This window comes from Salarias fasciatus, chromosome 4 (genome assembly GCF_902148845.1).
Source record: "Salarias fasciatus chromosome 4, fSalaFa1.1, whole genome shotgun sequence".
In the NCBI taxonomy this organism is placed as follows: Eukaryota; Metazoa; Chordata; class Actinopteri; order Blenniiformes; family Blenniidae; genus Salarias; species Salarias fasciatus.
The window spans coordinates 2,708,057-2,728,421 of NC_043748.1; the positions used below are offsets into that span (position 1 = coordinate 2,708,057).

At 47.7% G+C, this 20,365-nt stretch overlaps 3 protein-coding genes across 6 annotated transcripts; 2 read left to right on the forward strand and 1 right to left on the reverse strand.

The window, feature by feature from the left end:
* Nucleotides 1-1,540: 1,540 nt before the first annotated feature.
* rnf113a (ring finger protein 113A) lies at nt 1,541-4,002 on the forward strand. The gene is made up of 10 exons (XM_030088629.1): nt 1,541-1,703; nt 2,121-2,200; nt 2,297-2,389; nt 2,501-2,608; nt 2,679-2,788; nt 2,864-2,970; nt 3,081-3,170; nt 3,253-3,346; nt 3,422-3,528; nt 3,616-4,002. The coding sequence occupies exons 1-10, from the start codon at nt 1,601-1,603 to the stop codon at nt 3,681-3,683; spliced, it is 960 nt and encodes a 319-aa protein (XP_029944489.1). The 5' UTR covers nt 1,541-1,600; the 3' UTR covers nt 3,684-4,002.
* Nucleotides 4,003-4,042: 40 nt separating this feature from the next.
* On the reverse strand, nt 4,043-11,369 carry strada (STE20 related adaptor alpha). 3 transcript variants are annotated; one of them, XM_030088625.1, is made up of 13 exons: nt 11,234-11,369; nt 9,548-9,612; nt 9,087-9,144; nt 7,756-7,784; nt 6,368-6,470; nt 6,152-6,273; nt 5,920-6,028; nt 5,724-5,847; nt 5,447-5,618; nt 5,260-5,364; nt 4,892-5,145; nt 4,762-4,804; nt 4,043-4,684 (listed from the first exon to the last, which is right to left on the reverse strand). In XM_030088625.1, the coding sequence occupies exons 2-13, from the start codon at nt 9,557-9,559 to the stop codon at nt 4,529-4,531; spliced, it is 1,287 nt and encodes a 428-aa protein (XP_029944485.1). In that variant the 5' UTR covers nt 9,560-9,612; nt 11,234-11,369; the 3' UTR covers nt 4,043-4,528. The 3 variants fall into 3 exon arrangements, with proteins under 3 accessions (XP_029944485.1, XP_029944488.1, XP_029944487.1); XM_030088628.1 differs by lacking the exon at nt 7,756-7,784 and having other exon boundaries at nt 11,234-11,248; XM_030088627.1 differs by lacking the exons at nt 7,756-7,784; nt 9,087-9,144 and having other exon boundaries at nt 11,234-11,368.
* On the forward strand, nt 11,368-19,836 carry ddx42 (DEAD (Asp-Glu-Ala-Asp) box helicase 42). Of its 2 annotated transcripts, none has more exons than XM_030088624.1 (18): nt 11,368-11,453; nt 13,650-13,871; nt 13,969-14,119; nt 14,611-14,672; nt 14,976-15,012; nt 15,344-15,496; nt 15,586-15,690; nt 15,851-15,970; nt 16,217-16,393; nt 16,479-16,607; nt 16,696-16,795; nt 16,879-16,926; nt 17,009-17,106; nt 17,195-17,471; nt 17,544-17,770; nt 17,845-17,955; nt 18,031-18,162; nt 18,606-19,836. In XM_030088624.1, the coding sequence occupies exons 2-18, from the start codon at nt 13,657-13,659 to the stop codon at nt 19,218-19,220; spliced, it is 2,757 nt and encodes a 918-aa protein (XP_029944484.1). In that variant the 5' UTR covers nt 11,368-11,453; nt 13,650-13,656; the 3' UTR covers nt 19,221-19,836. The 2 variants fall into 2 exon arrangements, with proteins under 2 accessions (XP_029944484.1, XP_029944483.1); XM_030088623.1 differs by having other exon boundaries at nt 11,380-11,453; nt 13,647-13,871.
* The last annotated feature ends 529 nt before the right edge of the window (nt 19,837-20,365 follow it).

Here is a 20,365-nt window from a genome sequence, read left to right on the forward strand (position 1 = left end):
TATGAAGCAAACAGGGAATATATCATGCTCAGCATCTTATTTCCGTCAGTACGACAGTTTAATAGATCGTCCATCAGTGAACGAGAGGGAGAAAAGGGGAAACACTCAAAGTTAGATCTAACAAAATTTCTCTTTAGATATCTAAAGAAATGCAACTCAGGAATATTAAATCTGTCCACCAGCTGTTCAAAACAGCCGAATGTGTTATGTACAGGTCATACAAAGAGTGTATTCCCTTTCTGTGCCAGATATTAAAAGCCTCGTCGCTCACTGAGCAGATAAACATGTGTTTACCTGAAACAGGTGCCCTATAGCTTGGTGGACTTAAAGGACCGTCTACATTGATTCCAAATTTTAATTGTGTGAACAACCACTGGATTAGAAGAATATGAAGAGATTGACTGTTTGAAAGACAATGCAGAACAGAGCAGAGCTGCAGGAGAGCTATGATTGAGTCTTTCTTCAAACGCACCCAGCTTGGTATAGCATTATCTCTTCTCAACCAATATAGCACTGCTCTGCTGTTGACCGCCCAGTAATAATGTATTTTGACTTCTAAATTGAGGTAGATCCAAAATATTTTGTTCACAGATTTGATCCACAGCACTGATGGATGTGTGGCACTGTGTAAGTTCATCTGTTTATCTTGTCTCATTTTGTTTGGAGGTGGTGAAACTGATGTCCATGAACTTCATGGACAAGAGAGATGCAGAGTTTCTTTTTGTGTACCTGTGTGTTTGAGTTAAATCAGCTGTCAGCAGAACACCCACTAATTATCTCCCACCTGAGGTGGGATCCAACCTTTCAAAACAGTGTCTTTCAGCATTATTCAGCATGATTGAGAATGTGAGTGGGGGCAGTAACCAAGAAACGGGGCAGTGCACAAGTCTTTGAAAAGAGAAACTAATAAACATACTTTGCTTTATTGTGGAGAACTGGGAGACATTCAAACAATGTTCATACAATCAGCAAGGCAAGCCCAAAAACATCTACAGTTTAGAAAACAAGCCCAACAACCCGCAACCTGCCACTAATGAGATTTCCTCTTTCAGATCCTCATTGATTGATTGTCCTCTCACCTCCTTTAGGGACTGGATTCACCTGCTGAAGACCTTTAAAAAGCTGGTGAATATGAAGAAAAAAAATATTGGGGCCTGAGCACAGAAATCTTTGTCTTGCCTCTTAAAGAGGCAGTCACACAGAACACGTAAATGTTAACAGTGAATGTATTGAAAAAATATATGCACATTAAAAAAAAAAACCTTTGGGGTTTTTCAATTGTGGTGATTTGGCAAATATTTTCAGCTCATTCTTCATTGCATATTTGCTTTATTTAAGAAAAATGACTTAAATTTTAGTGCCTTTGTGGTCTTGATATTCAATTCTGATTATTAATAGACTACTCACACAGCTTCATTTAACATATCTTCATTTAATGCCAATATGTATTTTTGTGAACGCAGTGTTTCCTCCTGGTCAGCAGGCGGCGCTGTGAACGCAGTGTTTCCTCCCGGTCAGCAGGCGGCGCTGTGAATGCAGTGTTTCCTCCGGGACAGCAGGCGGCGCTGCGGCTGCACTCGTCACTAACACAGGAGCCAAGATGGCGGAGTCAGAGGAGAAGAAAACTGCAGCCTGCACTTTTCTTTTTAAAAAATCCACCAAAAAATTCTGTGGACGTAAAAGAAAAGCCAGCGACAGCGAAGGTACAACTTCAACTCTTATCTAACCTTCCTGGTGGTTTTGAGGCGTGTGAATCTTGAATTTTGATGTTGTTGCGGCGTTTGTGTCTTCACTAATGAACACACACTGCAGGTGAATACAGGTGTCTCATTGTAAACAGTGATATTACATCTGGGAGGAGGCAATTGTTGGTATCAGGACTGCATTTAGGACCGATTTCCTTTAACCTACCCAGTAGTAGAGAGTCACAAAGGATTCTTTTCGGAGGAACAGATGAAACTGTATATTTCCTTTCAGTTAGTCTCTCAAGCGTGCTGCTGTTTATTTCAAAAGTTATCCTTCATTCTCTTCAACTTCTCACCAAAGCTCTAAACACTTAGATTTGCCAGGCAGGCTCATCATGATGGAGAAATAATGAGCTGTATTTTCTTGGCGTACAGATGGAAGCAGTGGAGAAGACCAGAGCTCCGTGGTCCGCAGAGAAAAGAAAGAAACTCGAGTGAATCCCATGATTCAGAAGGTACACTAAGGAGACAAAGAGGGGAAAAAAGAACATGAAGGCTGGAATGTACTTTAACGAAGGAATGATCACATGTTGAGTGTCTTCTCTGCACAGACGAAAAAGGTGGAGAGAGATGTGGTGTCCAGTGACAGCGAAGACGAGAAAGACAAGAAGATCACAGTCTCCTACAAATCCACTCGGTCAGCGGTGAGTTCACACCATCGCGTTTCTTTTGAATCTGTCCTTTTATTTTTTTTCCTTCTAAGATTTATATCATTGCCAGAATTATAACCTGTCCCCGATTGTGTCCATGCAAAGAAATCTGAGGGACCGGAGGACATGGGTGCGACTGCGACGTATGAGCTGGACACAGAGAGAGACAAAGACGCTCAGGCCATCTTTGAGAGGAGCCAGAAAATCCAAGAGGTAACGTTCATTCATCACAGGCCTGCTGCATGTCTCTGCATCATTCTTACTCTATTTCTTCTCTCAACAGGAGCTGACGGGTAAAGAAGATGATAAAATCTACCGCGGCATCAACAACTACCAGAAATTCATCAAGCCGAAAGACACCACCATGGGAAACGCCTCCTCCGGCATGGTCAGGTGAGTACGGAAACAGGAAGAGGCTTCTCCTCCGTCTTCACCTGACCATGTTGTGACATCTCTGGATGTTTTCAGGAAAGGACCAATCCGAGCCCCCGAAAACCTGCGAGCCACGGTCCGGTGGGACTACCAGCCCGACATCTGCAAAGACTACAAGGAGACGGGCTTCTGCGGGTTTGGAGGCGAGTGTTTCTGAGGCCCCGTTAGCACGGTGGCGTTTTTTTCCAAGTCGTTGTGTAAATGCTTAACGATTCAGTGAAGATATGATTAGTGTGTTCTTCTCTGCTTTTAGACAGTTGCAAGTTCCTTCACGACAGATCGGATTACAAACACGGCTGGCAGATCGAGCGGGAGCTGGACGAAGGCCGATACGGCGCCAATGGTGAGTCAGAGACCGAAGGAACTTCTGCCTTCAGATGACAGTGGGCACTGGAACTCACCGGCGTGTCCGTCTTCACATCTAGATGAAGAGAACTACGAGGTGAGCAGCGACGAGGAGGACATTCCCTTCAAGTGCTTCATCTGTCGGGACTCCTACAAGAACCCCATCGTGACAAAGTGAGCCCCGCCCCCGCCTCGCTGACTTCCGTAGCTACAATTGAGAATTGTCTTGTAAACCCAAATGTCTTCCAGGTGCAAACATTATTTCTGCGAGACCTGCGCTCTTCAGCATTACCGCAAATCCAAACGCTGCTACGTGTGCAACACTCAGACCAACGGTGTCTTCAACCCGGCGAAAGGTGAGCGGCGGCGGCGGAGGGGCGACGCCTTTTCCTGTAATGAACGCAGCTGGAATGATTCCTCTCAACTCTCTGCTTTAATTCCAGATCTGATGGCGAAGATAGAGAAACACAACGCAGCGACAGACCAGCCGCCGTCAGACGAAGACGATTAGGGGTGGAGCTCGCTGCCACGGCAGGGCTTTGTTCAGCATTTTAAGACATGACGTGATGTCCAAGAAGAAAGGGTTCAAACAAGAATAAAGTCAAAATGTTTTGTACATTTACATTCACCTGGTTAATTTTGAATTCTCATTGTTTTACTTTATCCAGTGTTGTTTATTTTCTAAATGTTTTCCTTCACATTTTGACTTTGTTCTCTTGGATCATAAGATGCTTCTGAAAACCCTCCTCGCATCGTTTCCTCAGTACACCGTAGTGCTCTCTCTCCGTTTGTCTGTGTAACTTTGGAATAAACTCAGTTTTTTTAGCAGCTTTTCAAGCCTCTCTGTGGTTCCTTCATCACATCCAACACTTGAAGTGAAACAGGTTTATTGTTCAGTTTGATATTTGCCACACGCTGCTTTGCCCTCGCTTTCCAACGAACATGCAGACGAAACATTCAGGGAGACCTTGAAACCAAACGTACGCCCGCGGCAGGCGGAGAGCTCGGTGAAACGCGTTCATGCTGATCGTGTGATCGCCGTGCTGTGGAAGAGGTAGAGAGTCCCCTCCGTCTACATCCACAGGTCTGACTCCAGCAGTCCTGCTGTTTTGGTTCCAGAGGGTTTTTTTTTTTTTTTTTAAACGTGAGAGTACGATCTGTAAACATCTGAGCGTGACAGAGAGACAGAGGCCATCAGTGCAGTGCAGCAGTCCGCATATCGGGAGAACCGTAAGCGCGTGAAGAGACATCGAGAAGAGGCAAGATGGCTGCTGGTTTCTTCCTTTTCAGTTCCATATTTGTCTTATTTACAGGAGGGCCGCGGCTCGCTGGGAGAGTTTCCCGCTGCAGTCCGTGTCAGAAGTCCCAGTCGTCCACCTCCAGGTGGCTGAGGCCCGACTCCAGGCTGGCCAGGCCCGACGGCGAGTCCTGCGGCCGCGAGCCCTCCAGGCTGGTGATGGGCGAGACGGGCCGCAGCAGCTCGGGCAGCGCCTCCGAGGGCCGCCGCTTGATCTGAGGCCGGAAAACATGGCGGAAACATCAAAACTCAGATCAGATCAAACAACTTGAATAATCACAGTAATAATCACCTGTTTGAAGAAGGGGTGTCCGATGAGCGTGGTGGCAGAAGGTCTGACAGGAAACAAGATCAACAGTTAGTCTCCAGCTGAAAGAAATCGAGGAATCGTTTAGGGAAAGGGGGGGCGGAGTCTGAACAACCTCTTTTCTGGGTCTCGCTGTAAACACAGCTCCACGAAGCCGTGGAACTGTTGCGAGAAGGTGCGGTTGTACGGGTGGCCTCCGGACGAGGACGAGGGCTCGCCGTTGGAGTGTCGCACCCCTCCCGCCGCGGGACCCTCGCAGATGCCCGAATCGGCCCCGGAGCGGGAGGGCTTCATGGACAGCTCCTCCGGGGGGATGGTGGTGGTGTCCAGCAGACACGGCACCGTCCCGTTCAGCTTTTCCAGCAGCATCTGTGGGCCAGAGATCATGAGAGTGTCCGAAGACACAGCGACGCTGTGTCCGTCCAACCATTCCTTCATCCTTCCATCTATCCACCGGGACGCCGTGAACAGGTTCCTGCTCACCTGTGTGGCCGGCATGTCCTTGAAGGGCACGTGCCCGTTGGCCAGCTCGCAGGCGGTGATCCCCAGGCTGTAGATGTCCGATCGGGAGTCGTAACCGTGGAGATTCTGCGAGAGACGATTCGAACGCGGATCAGCGGCCGTGAATTTCCCCTGAACGAGCGGGACAGCGGCCAGGCGGGGGCCGTACCTGCTGCAGCACCTCGGGGCTGAGCCAGGGCAGCACCTTCTCGCTGTACTGGGGGAAGTCGTGGACCACCTTGGCTCTCTGGCCGTGGCGGATCAGACTGAAGATGCTGCGCAGGCCCGACATGCAGACCTGGCCGTCAGCGGAGATCAGGACATGGCTGGCCTTCACGCTCCTGCAGGACCCAAACAGCCAGAGCATTGAGTTCAGGTCACTGTTTGTCTGCTTGCTGTGATTTTAAAAGATCTGAGCCCAGAAAGAGGCTAAAGGTGGGTCTTACCGGTGCACGTATCCCATGTGGTGGATGTACTCCAGAGCTCTGAGCATGCCCAGTAAGATGTAGGCGATGGTCAGCTCGCCCATACCGTCCGAGAAATGTGTGCAGATGAGATCTCTGGCCGACCCTGTGAGAGCACCGGGCATTCCTTCAGCGTCCGTTTTGTTCCTGACAAGATCGACTGAAGGGAAACTCTTACCGTAAGCCATGAAGGGCGTGATGACCCACAGCTCGTTCTCAGCTATAAAGACACTCTTGTATGGGAGGATGCTGGAGTGGTGAAACAACTTTGACACGTGCAGTTCACCCTGGAAGGCAAAGAGACGTTTTCTTTTCCTGTTTCTCCATTCATGAAAAAAGCAGCTTTATACTGCGCCACTCAAAAAGGGGCGGGCCAGTGCGGAGCGGCGATCCTGCTCTCTGACGCAGACCTGCAGGTAGGTGACCATGTCGTTGGTGCAGGACTCCAGGTCGATCCGCCGGATGGCGACGTGCTCCCCTGTGGGTCTGTATCGAGCCAGGTTCACAGTCATCAGGTCGTCTAAGCCGCGGCCTGAAGGGGAGACGGGACGGGACTGGAACATGAGAAATGCTACGAACCCGGGAAATGTGTGGAAGAGAAAAAAAGCGTCCAGATTTTTACCCACCGATGACCGTGAGGAGCTCGTATGAGCCGCTGTCGGGGAGAAAGCTGCCCATGGTGTCCGGCCGGGGGAGGGAGGTCAGACTCTCCTGACTGTCCTCATGGGCCTGGAAGAGCAGAGACGCTCACACGTGACTGTCTGACACAATACTGGTCTCACGTGTGATTTCTGTTAGGAAAGTCCTGAAGGAAGACCGGACTGAGTCGCGTTGGACGTATCGTTAGTGACAGTTAGGAGCTCATACTGACAAAGAGGAACTAGTCAAATACAACAATCTCAAGATAAATAAACAAAACATCAATTCAATTCAGAATATTAAGATGTTTTCAATGCAAAAATCCAGGTTAGAAACTCAATCGTCGGCAGTGAGGACTCCTGAATTCCATCAGCTGGTCACCAGTGAAGTGATGGAAATGGACAGATTGCAGTAGCAAGCTGTGGAGGCGAATGAAGGAGAGATGCTTGAAGATTTGGACTCTTTCCATCGAGACCAGAATGAAAACTAACAGATGAGGCTTCCGTCACGAGAGTACTGCTGGCCGACAGGCCCGAAATGACTTTAAGATCGAGATCGGGAAGATATAAATCCTCACAGCTCAAAGTGTTGCTCCACGTGAGTTTTTGCTATAAACTCGACGGTAAACACACGGTGCAAACAGACATGCTTTGGCAGCCATGGCTTAAAGGGGCGTCTCCATGTGATCTGATCACACGCTGATCAGATTCATGAGGGGGCTGCCATGCACTGCAAAAGCCGAACACACAGAGGTCCGTCCATCTGCACAGAGAGAGACACGTCAAGGTGGCGCACTGCAACAGTTCGCCATCCGTTCTGCAAACTACACACACACCAATCATCGGGGTAAAGGGCTTTTTCGAGGCTGCAATGCACCTAGATGGTGCAGTTGATGCTTGGTATGTTAGAGGCACAATAAAGACAGAACCATTCGCAGAGAAAGTCTCATAAAAAAGAATATATAATGATAATCAGTGGTTCGGATCTGCTGCGGACTCTCTGTCTGATCTCTGATCTGCCAAAAACATTACTCACGCCCACTCTCATCAACATCAGCAACCGAGTCGGATCGAAATTCTAGAAACTGTCCCATTCTTGACCCGTGTAGAAGCGATTCTTAGGGTGAAGAGGCCCTCCGAGCTGTTAGCATGTACAGTGTGCGTCACCAAACGGACACTCATGCATACAGTAATGTGCGAAGCCCCCGGCGAGGGATCGTGGAGTCACACCGAGTGTCGGCCTGTGCGCGCACACACATTTACATGCATGCACGCACATATACAGTAAGGCACGCTGGAGCAGGGGTGGAGGGTGGAGGAGGAGGAGGAGGAGGAGGAGGATGATGATGATGAAGTGACAGGAGTACCACACTTACTTTCCTGTGAGAGAATCCCTGAGCTTGCTCTGGGGTAGAGAAACCACAGCATTGACATGAAAACACGCAGACAGACAGAACAAGAGAAGGATCTGTGTTTAGAGAAGCTTCTGAAGTAGGAAGAGCCCATACAAGCTTCTGGAGGTGAGCGTTTGCTGCATGCAGCAGAGTCCAACTCTTCAAGATACTTTTTCACTTAAAACTCGGTCTTGAAAGCGAAATCCATGACACTCTGTTTTCTGAGCAAAGCCATTGAAAAAAACACAATCTAGCTAAATCCTGGAGACAATTCCTGCACAGGAACGGAGCAGCGGGTACACTGGAGGAAACATGCAGCGCTGAGCAATGATCTGCAAGCGATGTTGCACAGATGAAGTAAAGCCTGCACAGAAAAGAACAATCTACTCAAGTATCTACTCAGGATTACGGACCAAGCAAAGCATTTATCAGTTGAAGTTTACTTCTATCTATGAGTGATACTTCCTTAAAAACACGATATAAATAGACTCATGCTACTTCTCTCATCACCAGCATCCTCCACTGCCATTAAATCAACATAAACTGATTATTACAGACCGGATCGTGGAATTTAAAACCACTGACTGAGCCTCAAATGAGTTCTTTCTCCAACTTTTCTGCTAATATCAGGACAGAAATCACAAGATGGAACAGGGAGGTGTGGACCCCCATCCTGAGGAAAGTATTTGTGCTTCCTGTCGCCATCGACAACAACAACAAAATCAAATTTCTGTTATTGGGGAAAATTAGAATTCACCATCAAGCTGCACGGGTGCATCGAAACAAAATGTGGCTTTCATGACAGTTAATTTTCCTGTTTAGAAACTTTTATATCCATCTTTACTGACTAAATTCACATATTCTCATATTTTGAAAATATGTTCTAATTTATCACTTGAAAAATACATGAATTAATTTATTCAAAAAGCCTGCAGATAACATGACAGGATGTCGAGAATTACTTCATTTAAATTTTTTTATTGTTTTCTGGATATTTTTGATTATTTTTGAGAAGTATGATTACAGCTGCACAGGTCACAGACCAAAACAAACCGTCTTCTCCGACACCAGTCAGAGCTAGTAATCCACAGCTCAGACGTCCAACTAAGAAGCAACAGGGAAATCAAAAAAGCAGGATCTGAAATCCCTCGGCACGGATCACTCAGCTCCGGGGAAGCGCAGCACCGCGAAGCCTCGCTCAGAGTCAAAGCGTTAATGAGACATGGATGTTGTTGTCTGGTGGTGCAGGTGAAGGGGTTTGTGGTCGTCGTAATGCTGAAGCCGCTCGCTGTGGAAAACGGTTTGAGCCTCACCTCCAAATAACTCCAAATCCCGCAGGCTCTCCACACTCAATTTCTCAGATACCCAACGCTGACAGACAGGAGGGGGTTAATGACAGGCGTGGAGGAAAAGAAGAGAGAGAGCAGGCAAGGATGAGGAAGTGCTTTACACAAACACAAACATAATGTCACGCTAACGGTGGAAATTTGGCTTTTTTCACTATCGTGTGGGGAAGAAACAGACACGAGATAAAAGGTCAAGCAGTGTGGATGCAGTTTTGTAAACAGTGGTACGGATCAAAAAAGAAAATAAACAATTTCTCATTGTGATAAAAACAAAGTCTGTCTGCCTCTCATCAAATGTTTTATTTGGGCTGCTAAAACTCTTAAATAGAAATACTGCTTAAAAATAGCGTGTTCTCACTTGTAGATTTAAGCTTTTGTTCCCAGAAAACTGTCCTTGTCAGCCTGCTTCTGAACTCAGAGGTACTTACAAGAAAAGACATGGATCCTTTCGAGTGTGTTACACGTGATGCTGAAAACAAGGTCAGAGGAATATCTGTGGAGAACAAGTCAGAATCAATTCCTGAGATACAGACGAGAAAAATTGACAAATGGCATCACGTGGAATGTGTGATGGAATATTTTCAAACAGTTTTAATCCAGACTGCGGGAACAAACACCAGCCAGCATAAAATGAGACACATTTATCCTAAAGAGATACACTTCCAGGAATCAGCCATAAATTTATGACCATCTGTCCGGTATCATATAGGTCTTTCTGTGGAATCTGTCCCAACACGTTTACAGCAGTTTCTTCAAATCCTGGAAGTTGTGAGGTGGAGGATCTATGGATTATTTGCCAGCACATCCCACAGATGTCCCATTGGATTGAGTTCTTGGAAATTCGAGGATCAGATCAATGAATCAACCTGTTTTTCTGTTTGTTGACTTTTTGTACCAGCATCAGCTTCTGCAGCAGTTCGACCTGCAGTAGCGTGTTTGCTGGATCCGACTGCACACCAGAATCTGCTCTGCAAATGCATTGATGAGCCATGGCTGTCTGTTAGCCAGGTAAACCCCTCTCTTGAACCACTTCTGGTAATTATTGACCAATGTAGACCAGGAACACTCTACAAGAGCTGTAGTTTTGGAGGTGTTATAACACAGTTGCTATCCCTTCTTAAACTTGCTCAAATGGTTAAAATACTCTTTTTTCCTGTTTCTAATGCAACAATTGATCTCACCCATTGAATGTCAAGATAAAGAGAGTCAGTCTTAACCTGTCATGTTATGGCTGATCTGTATGTAACAATTAGTCATGAGCCAGCAATAACAAAGGACTGACCTCTGCAAATAACAACACTAGGCAAAGAACACTAGGCAAACTGCACTACTGTGCAGTACAAAGATAAAGATAAAGAAGAGCGGTATCTTCACTCCCAACTGTACAAAAGTAAAACTGTACAAGAGGGTGAACCAGAGATAATAGCAGGTGTCAGGGATGTGTGGATAACACTTTTCGTGACTCTGTATTCAATATCAGAATCCACAACAAAGGCAAGGGGTTAGACATGCTGTTTAAGACCAGTGCATGAGACTACAAGCTTATCTGCACGCATGCTATAGTTCACTTAAAGCCTGCCAATTAATGCAGCCACTCTCTCAGTCCTCGAAACACTAAGATCATCATTAAAGGAAGATACTGATTGTATATTTAATTAATTCTCTGACTAACCGTGATTCCTAAGATTGAGACAGACCAGGGTATCAGTGAAACATACAATTCTGTCTACATATTATTTTTAAGCACATACACACAACATGTGGAATAAATATACATAGAGTGAACCTAATACAAGAATTATCTTTACAAAACAGTCTACAGGACCTGTGCTGGTTTGAATGATGATAAATGTTTATCTGTCTGAACAAGGTCAATTCACTTTGGAACAATATGATTTCTAATCTAACAGAGGAAGTATATTTATACAATAGCGCAATTGTTGAAAAAGAAGATAAATCCTTTATTAATGGCATTTTAGGCACATGCTAAACGGCTAATAGCTCTCTGTTGATGGACGGCGCAGGCTAGCTATAGTAAATCACCGTTAGCTAAAGCGGCTATCTTGACTTCAACAGGAAGAAAGTGCCTCGTTTTTACAGCCACGGTGTCTTACCTGCTTGGCGTCGCGAAGAGAAAAGCCTGGTTGTGAAATAATATTGTTGAAAGTGATGTATTTAACTAGCCATCCTCTCCGGCGGGTGTTTCTGACAGCACGAGTGACGACACACCCGCGGGGAGGACGTCCGACGTCGCCGCGCACGCTGATGACGCAAGGACGCACGCCCCTCCGGCGTTACTGAAAACAACGGAGCTGATATTGGCGTCTAAAACAGGTAATTAAACATCTGGATTTTTAAAAATGTATTTGTCATCCTCTGTTGCATTTACACGTGCAGACAAAACACACATTGACTGAAGACTTGGTTGTGAGTGTTGACAGGAGGCTACACTGGACTCGACCCGCGCACACCTCCTCGCGGGCCTCGTCACTGCTAAGCTCATGCTAACATTTCGTAGATATATCGACGGTAACGTGCAGTCGAGGCAGAGTCGTTATGTAGCATTATTCAATACAATATGTCCGGTCTGGGCAAGCAATGACATCCTCTGAATATCCTCATCCTACGCTGCTTTGTTCATTTTGCTATCGTCAAATGCTAACTAGCTTTATGCTAACACCATCGCCCCCGTTTCTCACGTTCTAGTTCACAAAATTCCTTCAAAAATATCTACGACGAGCATTTTGGTTTTTTGCGAACGTGCACACCTGTGTTTGGGATCATAAAATTGTTCCACCAGTTCCCTGAAGGGGCTTGGTGTTATGTCTAATGGAGTCCCGTCGTCAGTACTGGTTACGTATTTTCTCCTGTATTTTGGTTTGTGTTTGAGCAAAATGCCTCCATCAAAAGCCGCGGAAAAAATGAGCCGTTCCTGTCTACAACTTGTCCACAAATAGGCCATATAATCATGGGGTTGTAAACACATTTTCTCTCATATCTCAGGATCCCCACACAGATAAACACGAACATATTATTTATTATTTTTTGTTCAACTGGGTCGAGTTTCCTTCTGTAATGCTAAACACATGAATGGTGATAATTTAAGAAACTTACAGTTAAAACACGATTTTACTGTAGATCGGTGATCATGTGAAGTTATTTTGGTTGTTGTTGATTACCTTGTTGGATTGCTGTCAGGTGACGTATTATTTTTTTCACATTTCCCGAACTCAGTCATGTCAAATATGTTTTAGTTCAGGAGCTCCATGCAGACAATTTCACCTTGGGTGTGTTGGACCTGTACTATTGGGCCAAAAATACCATTAGGTTTTAACACTTTCTGTTTCAAAATGACTACGGTCTAACTTAATGCTGTTTTTTTTTTTCTTTGAGGGGAGGGGGGCGGGATTATTTCTATTGCAAAATACAGTGAAATTGGTGGTGGTGGTGGGTGGGGGTGGGGGGGGGGGGGGGGGGGGGGGGGGGGAGAGTTGATATTGCTGTTGCATTTTACACATGTTTTTTACAAACTCACCCTGACTGTGGCTAATGCTTTGAGGTTGCTATCCTTCATGACAGCATCACTGACATTTCCTAGCTCGGATCTCAGTTTTGAGAAATATATTTTTTTTTTAATAAGATTATTTCAAAAACTATTTTCTTGGTGGCTGTTTTGGCCAGGTTGGCTGTTTACAGGCCGGTCTTGCTCTATCAGTTCGACACCCCCTCTATAAATGGTTGTAAGGAAAGCCTCTCTGGTCTTTTTCATGGTCTCTTGTAAAACATAAAAAAGAAATATTCCTTCATGATGGCAACTAATACATTTGGGACTGTCGGCATAGTTCATCTTTCCCCACAAATGGAATTCTGTTTCTTGCCGGATGTTGTGTGGCAAACCTCATTTGGGTTTGTTAACAGAGCAGAGTTGAACTATCCATTCTATAATGATTCCTAATATCATAAGATATGTCAGGCTCTGACTCCTGATGTTTGATTGGTTTGTAACTTTAATATTAGGTTGGCCCATGATGGTCCAAAGCAGTTGTTTAGAAACCCTCAAACATCAATCCATTCAGTTTGCAGGAATACTGATGGAGTGCTAAGCCTAAACTATGATGCTGTGTTCAGTCACGATCCCTTTACTCATGAAGTTTATTTATTCCTGTTATTGATATCTATCTGAAATGCACAGAAAGACTTCACATCCAGTGATTAAAATTGTCTGTTGAACTAATAGTTATTAAACTTTGTGTTCATATGAAATGACTAATGCTTAAATGTGGTTTAACCTTTAACCTTAACATGATTTCTACACTGTAAATCTGATTTGCACATCATTTTCATGACAAAAGCCATGAAATATTGACACTCATTAGGCCCAAATGAAACTCCTACATCCACTGAAATAGACTTGTCATAGGTGGTTCCTGTTGACTTATTTTAGGCTTCAGACATGTTGTTTATCCAGATCAGTTGATAGAAAGTATAATAAAAATGTTTGTGTAATGAAGAACTTTTTTGTTGTAGCAGTGCAGCAATGAATTGGAACAAAGGAGGACCCGGTGTGAAGCGAGGATTTGGCTTCGGAGGTTTTTCCCTCGCAGGGAAAAAGGAGGATCCCAGCCTCCCTCAGAAGTCTCACACATCATTCGGAGCGTCCGGATCAGCCGGAGGATACGGCAAGAACCAGCAGCAGCTGCCGTCATTCTACAAGATTGGAACCAAGAGAGCCAATTTCGACGAGGAGAACGCGTGAGTGTCCCGCCTCTTTCTTCCGTTGACCTCCCTCCCTGAGATCAGCACATAATCCTAACTCTTCAAACACACTGCCGTGTTTTTGCTGATGTAGGTATTTTGAAGATGATGAAGAGGAGGCCGGCAGCAACGTGGACCTGCCGTATATCCCGGCCGAAAACTCTCCCACACGGCAGCAGATGCAGGGCGGCCGCGGATCGGACAGTGATGACGATCCTCTGGACGCCTTCATGGCGGAGGTTGAGGTGAGACGAGGGTCACTGATAGAAGCCTCGGCTTTCGAGCACAGTATCTTTAAATACCCCTCAAATATTTGAATTTGTCTATCCACTGAAACCTAGCCTTTGACAAGTTATTCAATATATTTAAAACATAAAACAACATCTAATTAATGAGATACTAGTAGAAACATTTAACGCCACTGTTTGAGCTTCTGTTGGTGAAGAAGAGACAGAACTCAAAGCTGCTTATGTCTCACTGACCTAGAAATTCAGCCAAATACACACAGGATGAGTCATCAGACATCAAACGTTGGTTTTACATAATAAGAAAAGGTGCAGATTTAATTTGAAAGTGCTCCAATTGCTTATTTTTGACCATTAGAACAGATAAAGACCTTCTCAATAGACACTGCTGGGACGAGTTTGCATCCTTCTGTGTCTGATTCAATTCATATAGTTTCCGAAAAAAAGACTATTATTAAAGTCGAAGGTCACCTTGTTTCTTTGTGTTTCAGAACCAAGCTGCTAAAGACATGAGGAAACTGGAGGAGAAGGAGAAAGAGAAAAAATCTGCAAAGTAAGAATTCTTTCATCAGCTTGTTAGTTACCTCTTAAACGTTGAAGAAACTCTTTGAATTATCTTCAAATCAGGACTGCCCACCATTTATTCTCGGTTTATAACCATGTAAGGGCATCAATATTGGATTATAGCGATATTTAAGGTGTTTATATGCTTCTTGTGGTCATTTAAAGTTATGGATCCAGCGAAGCCGACGCTGGCTCGCAGCATTATCGGGTTTAGCAGACTGATCTTAGGCCATCTTTGGTGTATGAACGAGCCGCAGGGAAGTTTTTTTTTTTTCTCCGCTTGTCATTTCAGGGGTATTCGCGATGACATTGAAGAAGAGGATGAACAAGTGAGTGAGCCCTCCAAAGTTCTTAATCCACCACACAAGATCACGAGAAGTCCTCCCTCTACCCTCTCTCTCATCTTCCATACTCGACTCCTCTCTCTCTCTCTCTCTCTCTCTCTCTCTCTCTCTCTCTCTCTCTCTCTCTCTCTCTCTCTGTCTCTCACCCTCTTTGATCATGCAGGATGATGCTTTCCCAGTTATCTTTCCTTGTACAGATTGTGATTGTTGAGGTGTGAATGTCTGCTCAGGTATGTGTCAGTCACTGCTGCTTGGAGACGGTGGTGGGCAGCAGGCCGGCTCCGCTCTTCACTACACAGTGTTGCACTCTCTACAGGAAGCCTACTTCCGCTACATGGCAGAGAATCCCACCGCCGGGCTGACCCAGGAGGATGAGGAGGAGAACGTCGACTACGACAGCGACGGGAACCCCATCGCCTCCACCACCAAGAAGATCATCATGCCTCTGCCTCCGATCGACCACTCCGAGGTGCGGCGACAGAGCGCTCGGTTCAGGAGGCTGTTCGTCGCCGGATCACGTGTGTTTTTTAATTCAGCCTGTCACGTCTGTCTTTGCAGATTGATTACGCTCCTTTTGAGAAGAACTTTTACAACGAGCACGAGGAGCTGCACAGCCTGAATGGGACTCAGGTGTTGGAGCTGAGGCATAAACTGAACTTACGGGTGGGTTCGTCATTTGTTTGATGGATCGGTGATGACATGCTGTGTGTCTCTGAGCCTCTGACATTCCACCTGCTCTTGCTGTTTGTATTGTTTTCATCAGCAGCATTTCTCTGACTACTTGGGATTTGACTCATGTCAATCTTTCTCCTCCTCCTCTCAGGTTTCTGGTGCCGCGCCTCCAAAACCGTGCACCAGCTTTGCACATTTCAACTTTGACGAGCAGCTGATGCACCAGATCCGGAAGTCGGAGTACACTCAGCCGACACCCATTCAGTGCCAGGTGAGACCTGAGCATCCTCACACTTCCTTAAAGGTCTTATTTACAAAGAACCCCATAAATCTCACTGTCTGTGATGCAGATGGAGATTCTGTGAGCGATCAGGATGAATACTTTGATCGATTATTCAAATAAAGCTTTTGCTGTTTGCATGTGCTGAACCGCACGTGCAGACTCGTAACCAAAACGGCTGCTTCCAGGCGTAAATCATACTGCTTCTGGTCAGTTAAGGTGCCTCCTGTCTTCCAGGGCGTCCCCATCGCTCTGTCCGGACGCGACATGATCGGCATCGCCAAAACCGGCAGCGGCAAAACTGCGGCTTTCATCTGGCCAATGCTGGTTCACATCATGGACCAGAAGGAGCTGGAGCCCGGGGAGGGCCCCATCGCCATCATCGTGTGCCCGACCAGAGAGCTCTGTCAGCAGGTGGGGCGCAGTCAGGGGTAGAGAGCGTGCTTTTCTGTATCGGGGACGTCGGTGACGTCAGTCTGCTGCTGTCGATTCCCTCCAGATCCACACGGAGTGCAAGCGCTTCGGGAAGGCCTACTCGCTGCGCTCCGTGGCCGTGTACGGAGGAGGCAGCATGTGGGAGCAGGCCAAGGCCCTGCAGGACGGGGCCGAGATCGTGGTGTGCACACCGGTAAGACTCCCCTCCTCTTTCCTCTCCTCTTCATCATCTTCACCGCATGTCAACGTAAGAGGTTGACCACGAGTGTGTTTCGGCGCAGGGCCGTCTGATCGACCACGTGAAAAAGAAGGCCACTTCCCTGCAGAGGGTCACCTACCTGGTGTTCGACGAGGCCGACCGCATGTTCGACATGGGCTTCGGTAGGCCGGATCCTCGCTGCTCTCACATGAAACTCTCCTTTTCTACATCGAAGCTAAAATCAAGCTTTCGTTTCTCTTCGTAGAATATCAGGTCAGATCCATCGCCAGCCACGTGCGTCCAGACAGGCAGAGTGAGTCCACTTCCTCCTCCTTTTTTCAGACTTTCAGGCTCTGTTTCAGTGCTCTCATGCTCACATATGATCTGCTTCACAGCTCTTCTTTTTAGCGCTACTTTCCGCAAGAAGATCGAGCGTCTGGCCAGAGACATCCTGGTGGATCCGATTCGAGTAGTGCAGGGAGACATCGGAGAGGTGAATAACCGGTGTTTTAAGGGTTTTTTGAAATCATCACACTGAGCTCCTGAAGCAGTAAAACCTGTGCCCCCCTCCCTCTGACCAGGCGAATGAGGACGTGACGCAGGTGGTGGAGCTGCTGCCCAGCGGGACCGACAAGTGGGGCTGGCTCACCAGGCGCCTGGTGGAGTTCACCTCCACGGGCTCCGTCCTGATCTTCGTCACCAAGAAGGCCAACTGCGAGGAGCTGGCCACCAACCTGACGCAGGAGGGCTACAGCCTGGGCCTCCTGCACGGAGACATGGACCAGAGCGAGAGGAACAAGGTCATCAGCGACTTCAAGAAGAAGAACCTGCCCGTCCTGGTGGCCACCGACGTCGCCGGTACGTAGGAGACGGCGTGTCCGCCTTCCCCTGTGCGAGAACGTCGGTTCTATTTGCGTCCCGTCCCTCCAGCTCGCGGTCTGGACATCCCGTCCATCCGCACCGTGGTGAACTACGACGTGGCGCGGGACATCGACACGCACACCCACCGGATCGGCCGGACGGGCCGCGCCGGGGAGAAGGGCGTGGCCTACACCCTCCTCACCAACAAGGACACCACGTTCGCCGGCGACCTCGTGCGCAACCTGGAGGGGGCCAATCAGTCCGTCTCCAAGGAGCTGATGGATTTAGCCATGCAGGTGAGAGGAGCGCCGGAAACGTTCACCCAGAAACACGCCGCCTTGTGGGGTTTAAACCGGACTGTTTTTCTCAGAATCCCTGGTTCAGGAAATCCAGATTCAAAGGCGGAAAAGGGAAGAAGCTGAACATCGGCGGAGGCGGTCTGGGCTATAAAGAAAGGCCGGGTCTGGGAGCCGAGAGCTCTGTAAGTGGAAATCACCTTTTTACCACTGAACTGATAAATGAGATCGGAGGTGGAAGTGATGTGGCGTCTCTGCAGGACCGCGGAGGAGGAGGAGGAGGAGGCGGTGGCAGCAGCATGTTATCATCCGCCAGCAGCTATGAAGGCTACGTTAAACCAACCACAGGGGCGATGGGGGACCGCATGTCTGCAATGAAACAGGCCTTTCAAGTACGTCTCACTTCTAATCGCTCTGGATTTTATTGTTATGACTGCAGATGATTCAAGGTTTCCACAACACTGACGGAGCATTGAGAAGAAACACACTTTGTCTTTCACTCCCAAACTCGATTCTTACACCGACTCCCATCCAGTCACACACGTTTATAACTCACTGCCACCAAAAACACACAAAAACATCAAAGAACTGGCAGATATTGAAATATGACAAGATAATAATCTTGGAAAATAGAGTAGAAACACTCTTGGATTTACTCGCTACCAAAGCCTTGTTAAATATTCAAGTGTTGGAAACAGATTTGGCTCCGGAGTTCAAACTCGACTGACTCATCAGATATTTTTGGTCTCAGTTGTGAGGCGATAGAAGCCATATTTAGAAGTTTTGCCTTCCCTGGCAGTGATGGCAGTGTTTCCGTCCTCTGTCCTCCTCGCAGGCGCAGTATAAGAGCCACTTTGTGGCGGCGTCCAGCGGCCCCCCGAAGCTCAGCGCCAAGTCCAGCAGCTCCTCGGGCTGGACCAGCGCCGGCAGCCTGAGCTCGGTGCCAACGGAGGCCGCCAACGGCTCGGAGCGGGCCCACGCCGCCGCCGCGCTCTCCATGCCGGCCTTCGCCAGCGCCGGCACCCTGAGCTCGGTGCCCGCCGGTCCCGGCCCCGCCCAGCAGGCCTACCCTCCCCCGGCTCCCCCCTCGCCCAGGGATCGCCACGGGGACGACCGCGGCCGCCACGGGGACGCCCACCACCACCACCATCAGCGCCACGGCGACAGGAGCGACCGCCACAGCGGCGAAGACCGCTACGGGGACCGGGACCGCCACGGGGACAGAGATCGGGACCGCCACGGGGACCGGGATCGAGACCGCGACCGGGACCGCGGCGGCCGCCACGGCGACGGCAGCCGCAACGGGGAAGGAAGCCGGAGGGACAGAGAGGAGCGGAGGAGCGATCGGGATGGGGGAGACAGGGGGGGCGACGGGGGGCGGGACCGAGGAGACGATAGCTTCGCCGTGCCCGAGCCGCCAAAACGCAGGAAGAGCAGATGGGACAACTAAAGAGAAACAAAACGGAAAAACCCACATGGATAGAATAACACGTGCAAGCACCTGCTCCACGCCGGGCCGGTGTTTCTATGCTGACACAAGCACAGAGCGAGGGGGGGTGGGAGGACGAGGGGGGGGGGTTAGCATCCCGCTCACAGGAGGCGCCGCAGCGTCAGCAAGGACGTCCCGACGAGCTCCGAGCTCCACACGAGCAGCAAAAACTGTACATATCATGAGGACTGTTGTTCCTGTCAGTCACTGGAGGGGCGAGCAGCACCCCAACTCCCCCCCAACCCCCTCAAAAAAAAAACCCAACCCCTCATTTAACAGTTAGGATGTACCGTCGTCTCTTCTCACCACGCTTTCCTGCTCGCTCTGTTCTCCCTCCACACAGCTATGTTTGTTTGTGTGTGTGTGTGTGTGTGTGCGCGCGTATGTAAGTGTGTGAATAGCGTTTTTCGTGTCTTCTGTATGTTTTAGTGAAGTGCCTTTCCCGGGCATCAGTATCAAATGTTTTTTTTTTTTTTTTTTTTTAGTATGATGCTTTCGTCGGAGAGGAATTTGAAAGGAGTGTCCACTCACACCGTGAAAATGATGAGTTTTGATTAAAAAGCTACTTTGGCATCGAGTTTCTCTTAGACTGGGTTTTTTCCTGCTCTTATGGGGGATGGTGGCTCTTTCCTTTCTGATTTCTGAGAAGAAATAATGAAATATCTGTTGAGGGCAAAGCTATTGAAAAGTTTTTTCCAGGTTGTCTACTAAAATAGTCATATTTTGATCAGATCTGCATTTGCAAGTCACAAGTTAACACCTGATGCCTAACACCACAGTGAAACTATATTACAGATATTTATTGAGCATGTTCTTCATCCAGGTGCTGCTGATCAGACCAGTATTCCTTCCAGAAATAGTCAAAGTTCTTCCGATTTCACTCCGCAGCATCTGGACTGGATTCAGGTCTGAGACCTGACTGGGCCGATCCAAAAGGAAGACGGTTCCTGGTGCCGGTGGATCAGCTGCATCACAGGGCAAATGCACAGAAGATCACTCCTGCGAGAAATGCTTCTAATACATGTTAACTGCAGCTGGAAACAGAACCATCCTAAGAAATTCCACATTCTAACAGACTCGGTTCTAACAGAACCACGATATTAATT

Bases quoted from the DNA above. Each gene is read 5' to 3' on its own strand.
- rnf113a (XM_030088629.1), top strand. From the start codon at position 1,601: ATGGCGGAGTCAGAGGAGAAGAAAACTGCAGCCTGCACTTTTCTTTTT. The intron at 2,390-2,500 runs GTGAGTTCACAC...GTCCATGCAAAG, and splicing joins ACAAATCCACTCGGTCAGCG to AAATCTGAGGGACCGGAGGA. The intron at 3,347-3,421 runs GTGAGCCCCGCC...AATGTCTTCCAG, and splicing joins AAGAACCCCATCGTGACAAA to GTGCAAACATTATTTCTGCG.
- strada (XM_030088625.1), bottom strand. The intron at 6,471-7,755 runs GTAAGTGTGGTA...CTGCTCTTCCAG, and splicing joins AGGGATTCTCTCACAGGAAA to GCCCATGAGGACAGTCAGGA. The intron at 5,619-5,723 runs GTAAGACCCACC...TGGGTCCTGCAG, and splicing joins CACATGGGATACGTGCACCG to GAGCGTGAAGGCCAGCCATG.
- ddx42 (XM_030088624.1), top strand. From the start codon at position 13,657: ATGAATTGGAACAAAGGAGGACCCGGTGTGAAGCGAGGATTTGGCTTC. The intron at 14,673-14,975 runs GTAAGAATTCTT...TTGTCATTTCAG, and splicing joins AAAGAGAAAAAATCTGCAAA to GGGTATTCGCGATGACATTG. The intron at 17,956-18,030 runs GTAAGTGGAAAT...GCGTCTCTGCAG, and splicing joins GTCTGGGAGCCGAGAGCTCT to GACCGCGGAGGAGGAGGAGG.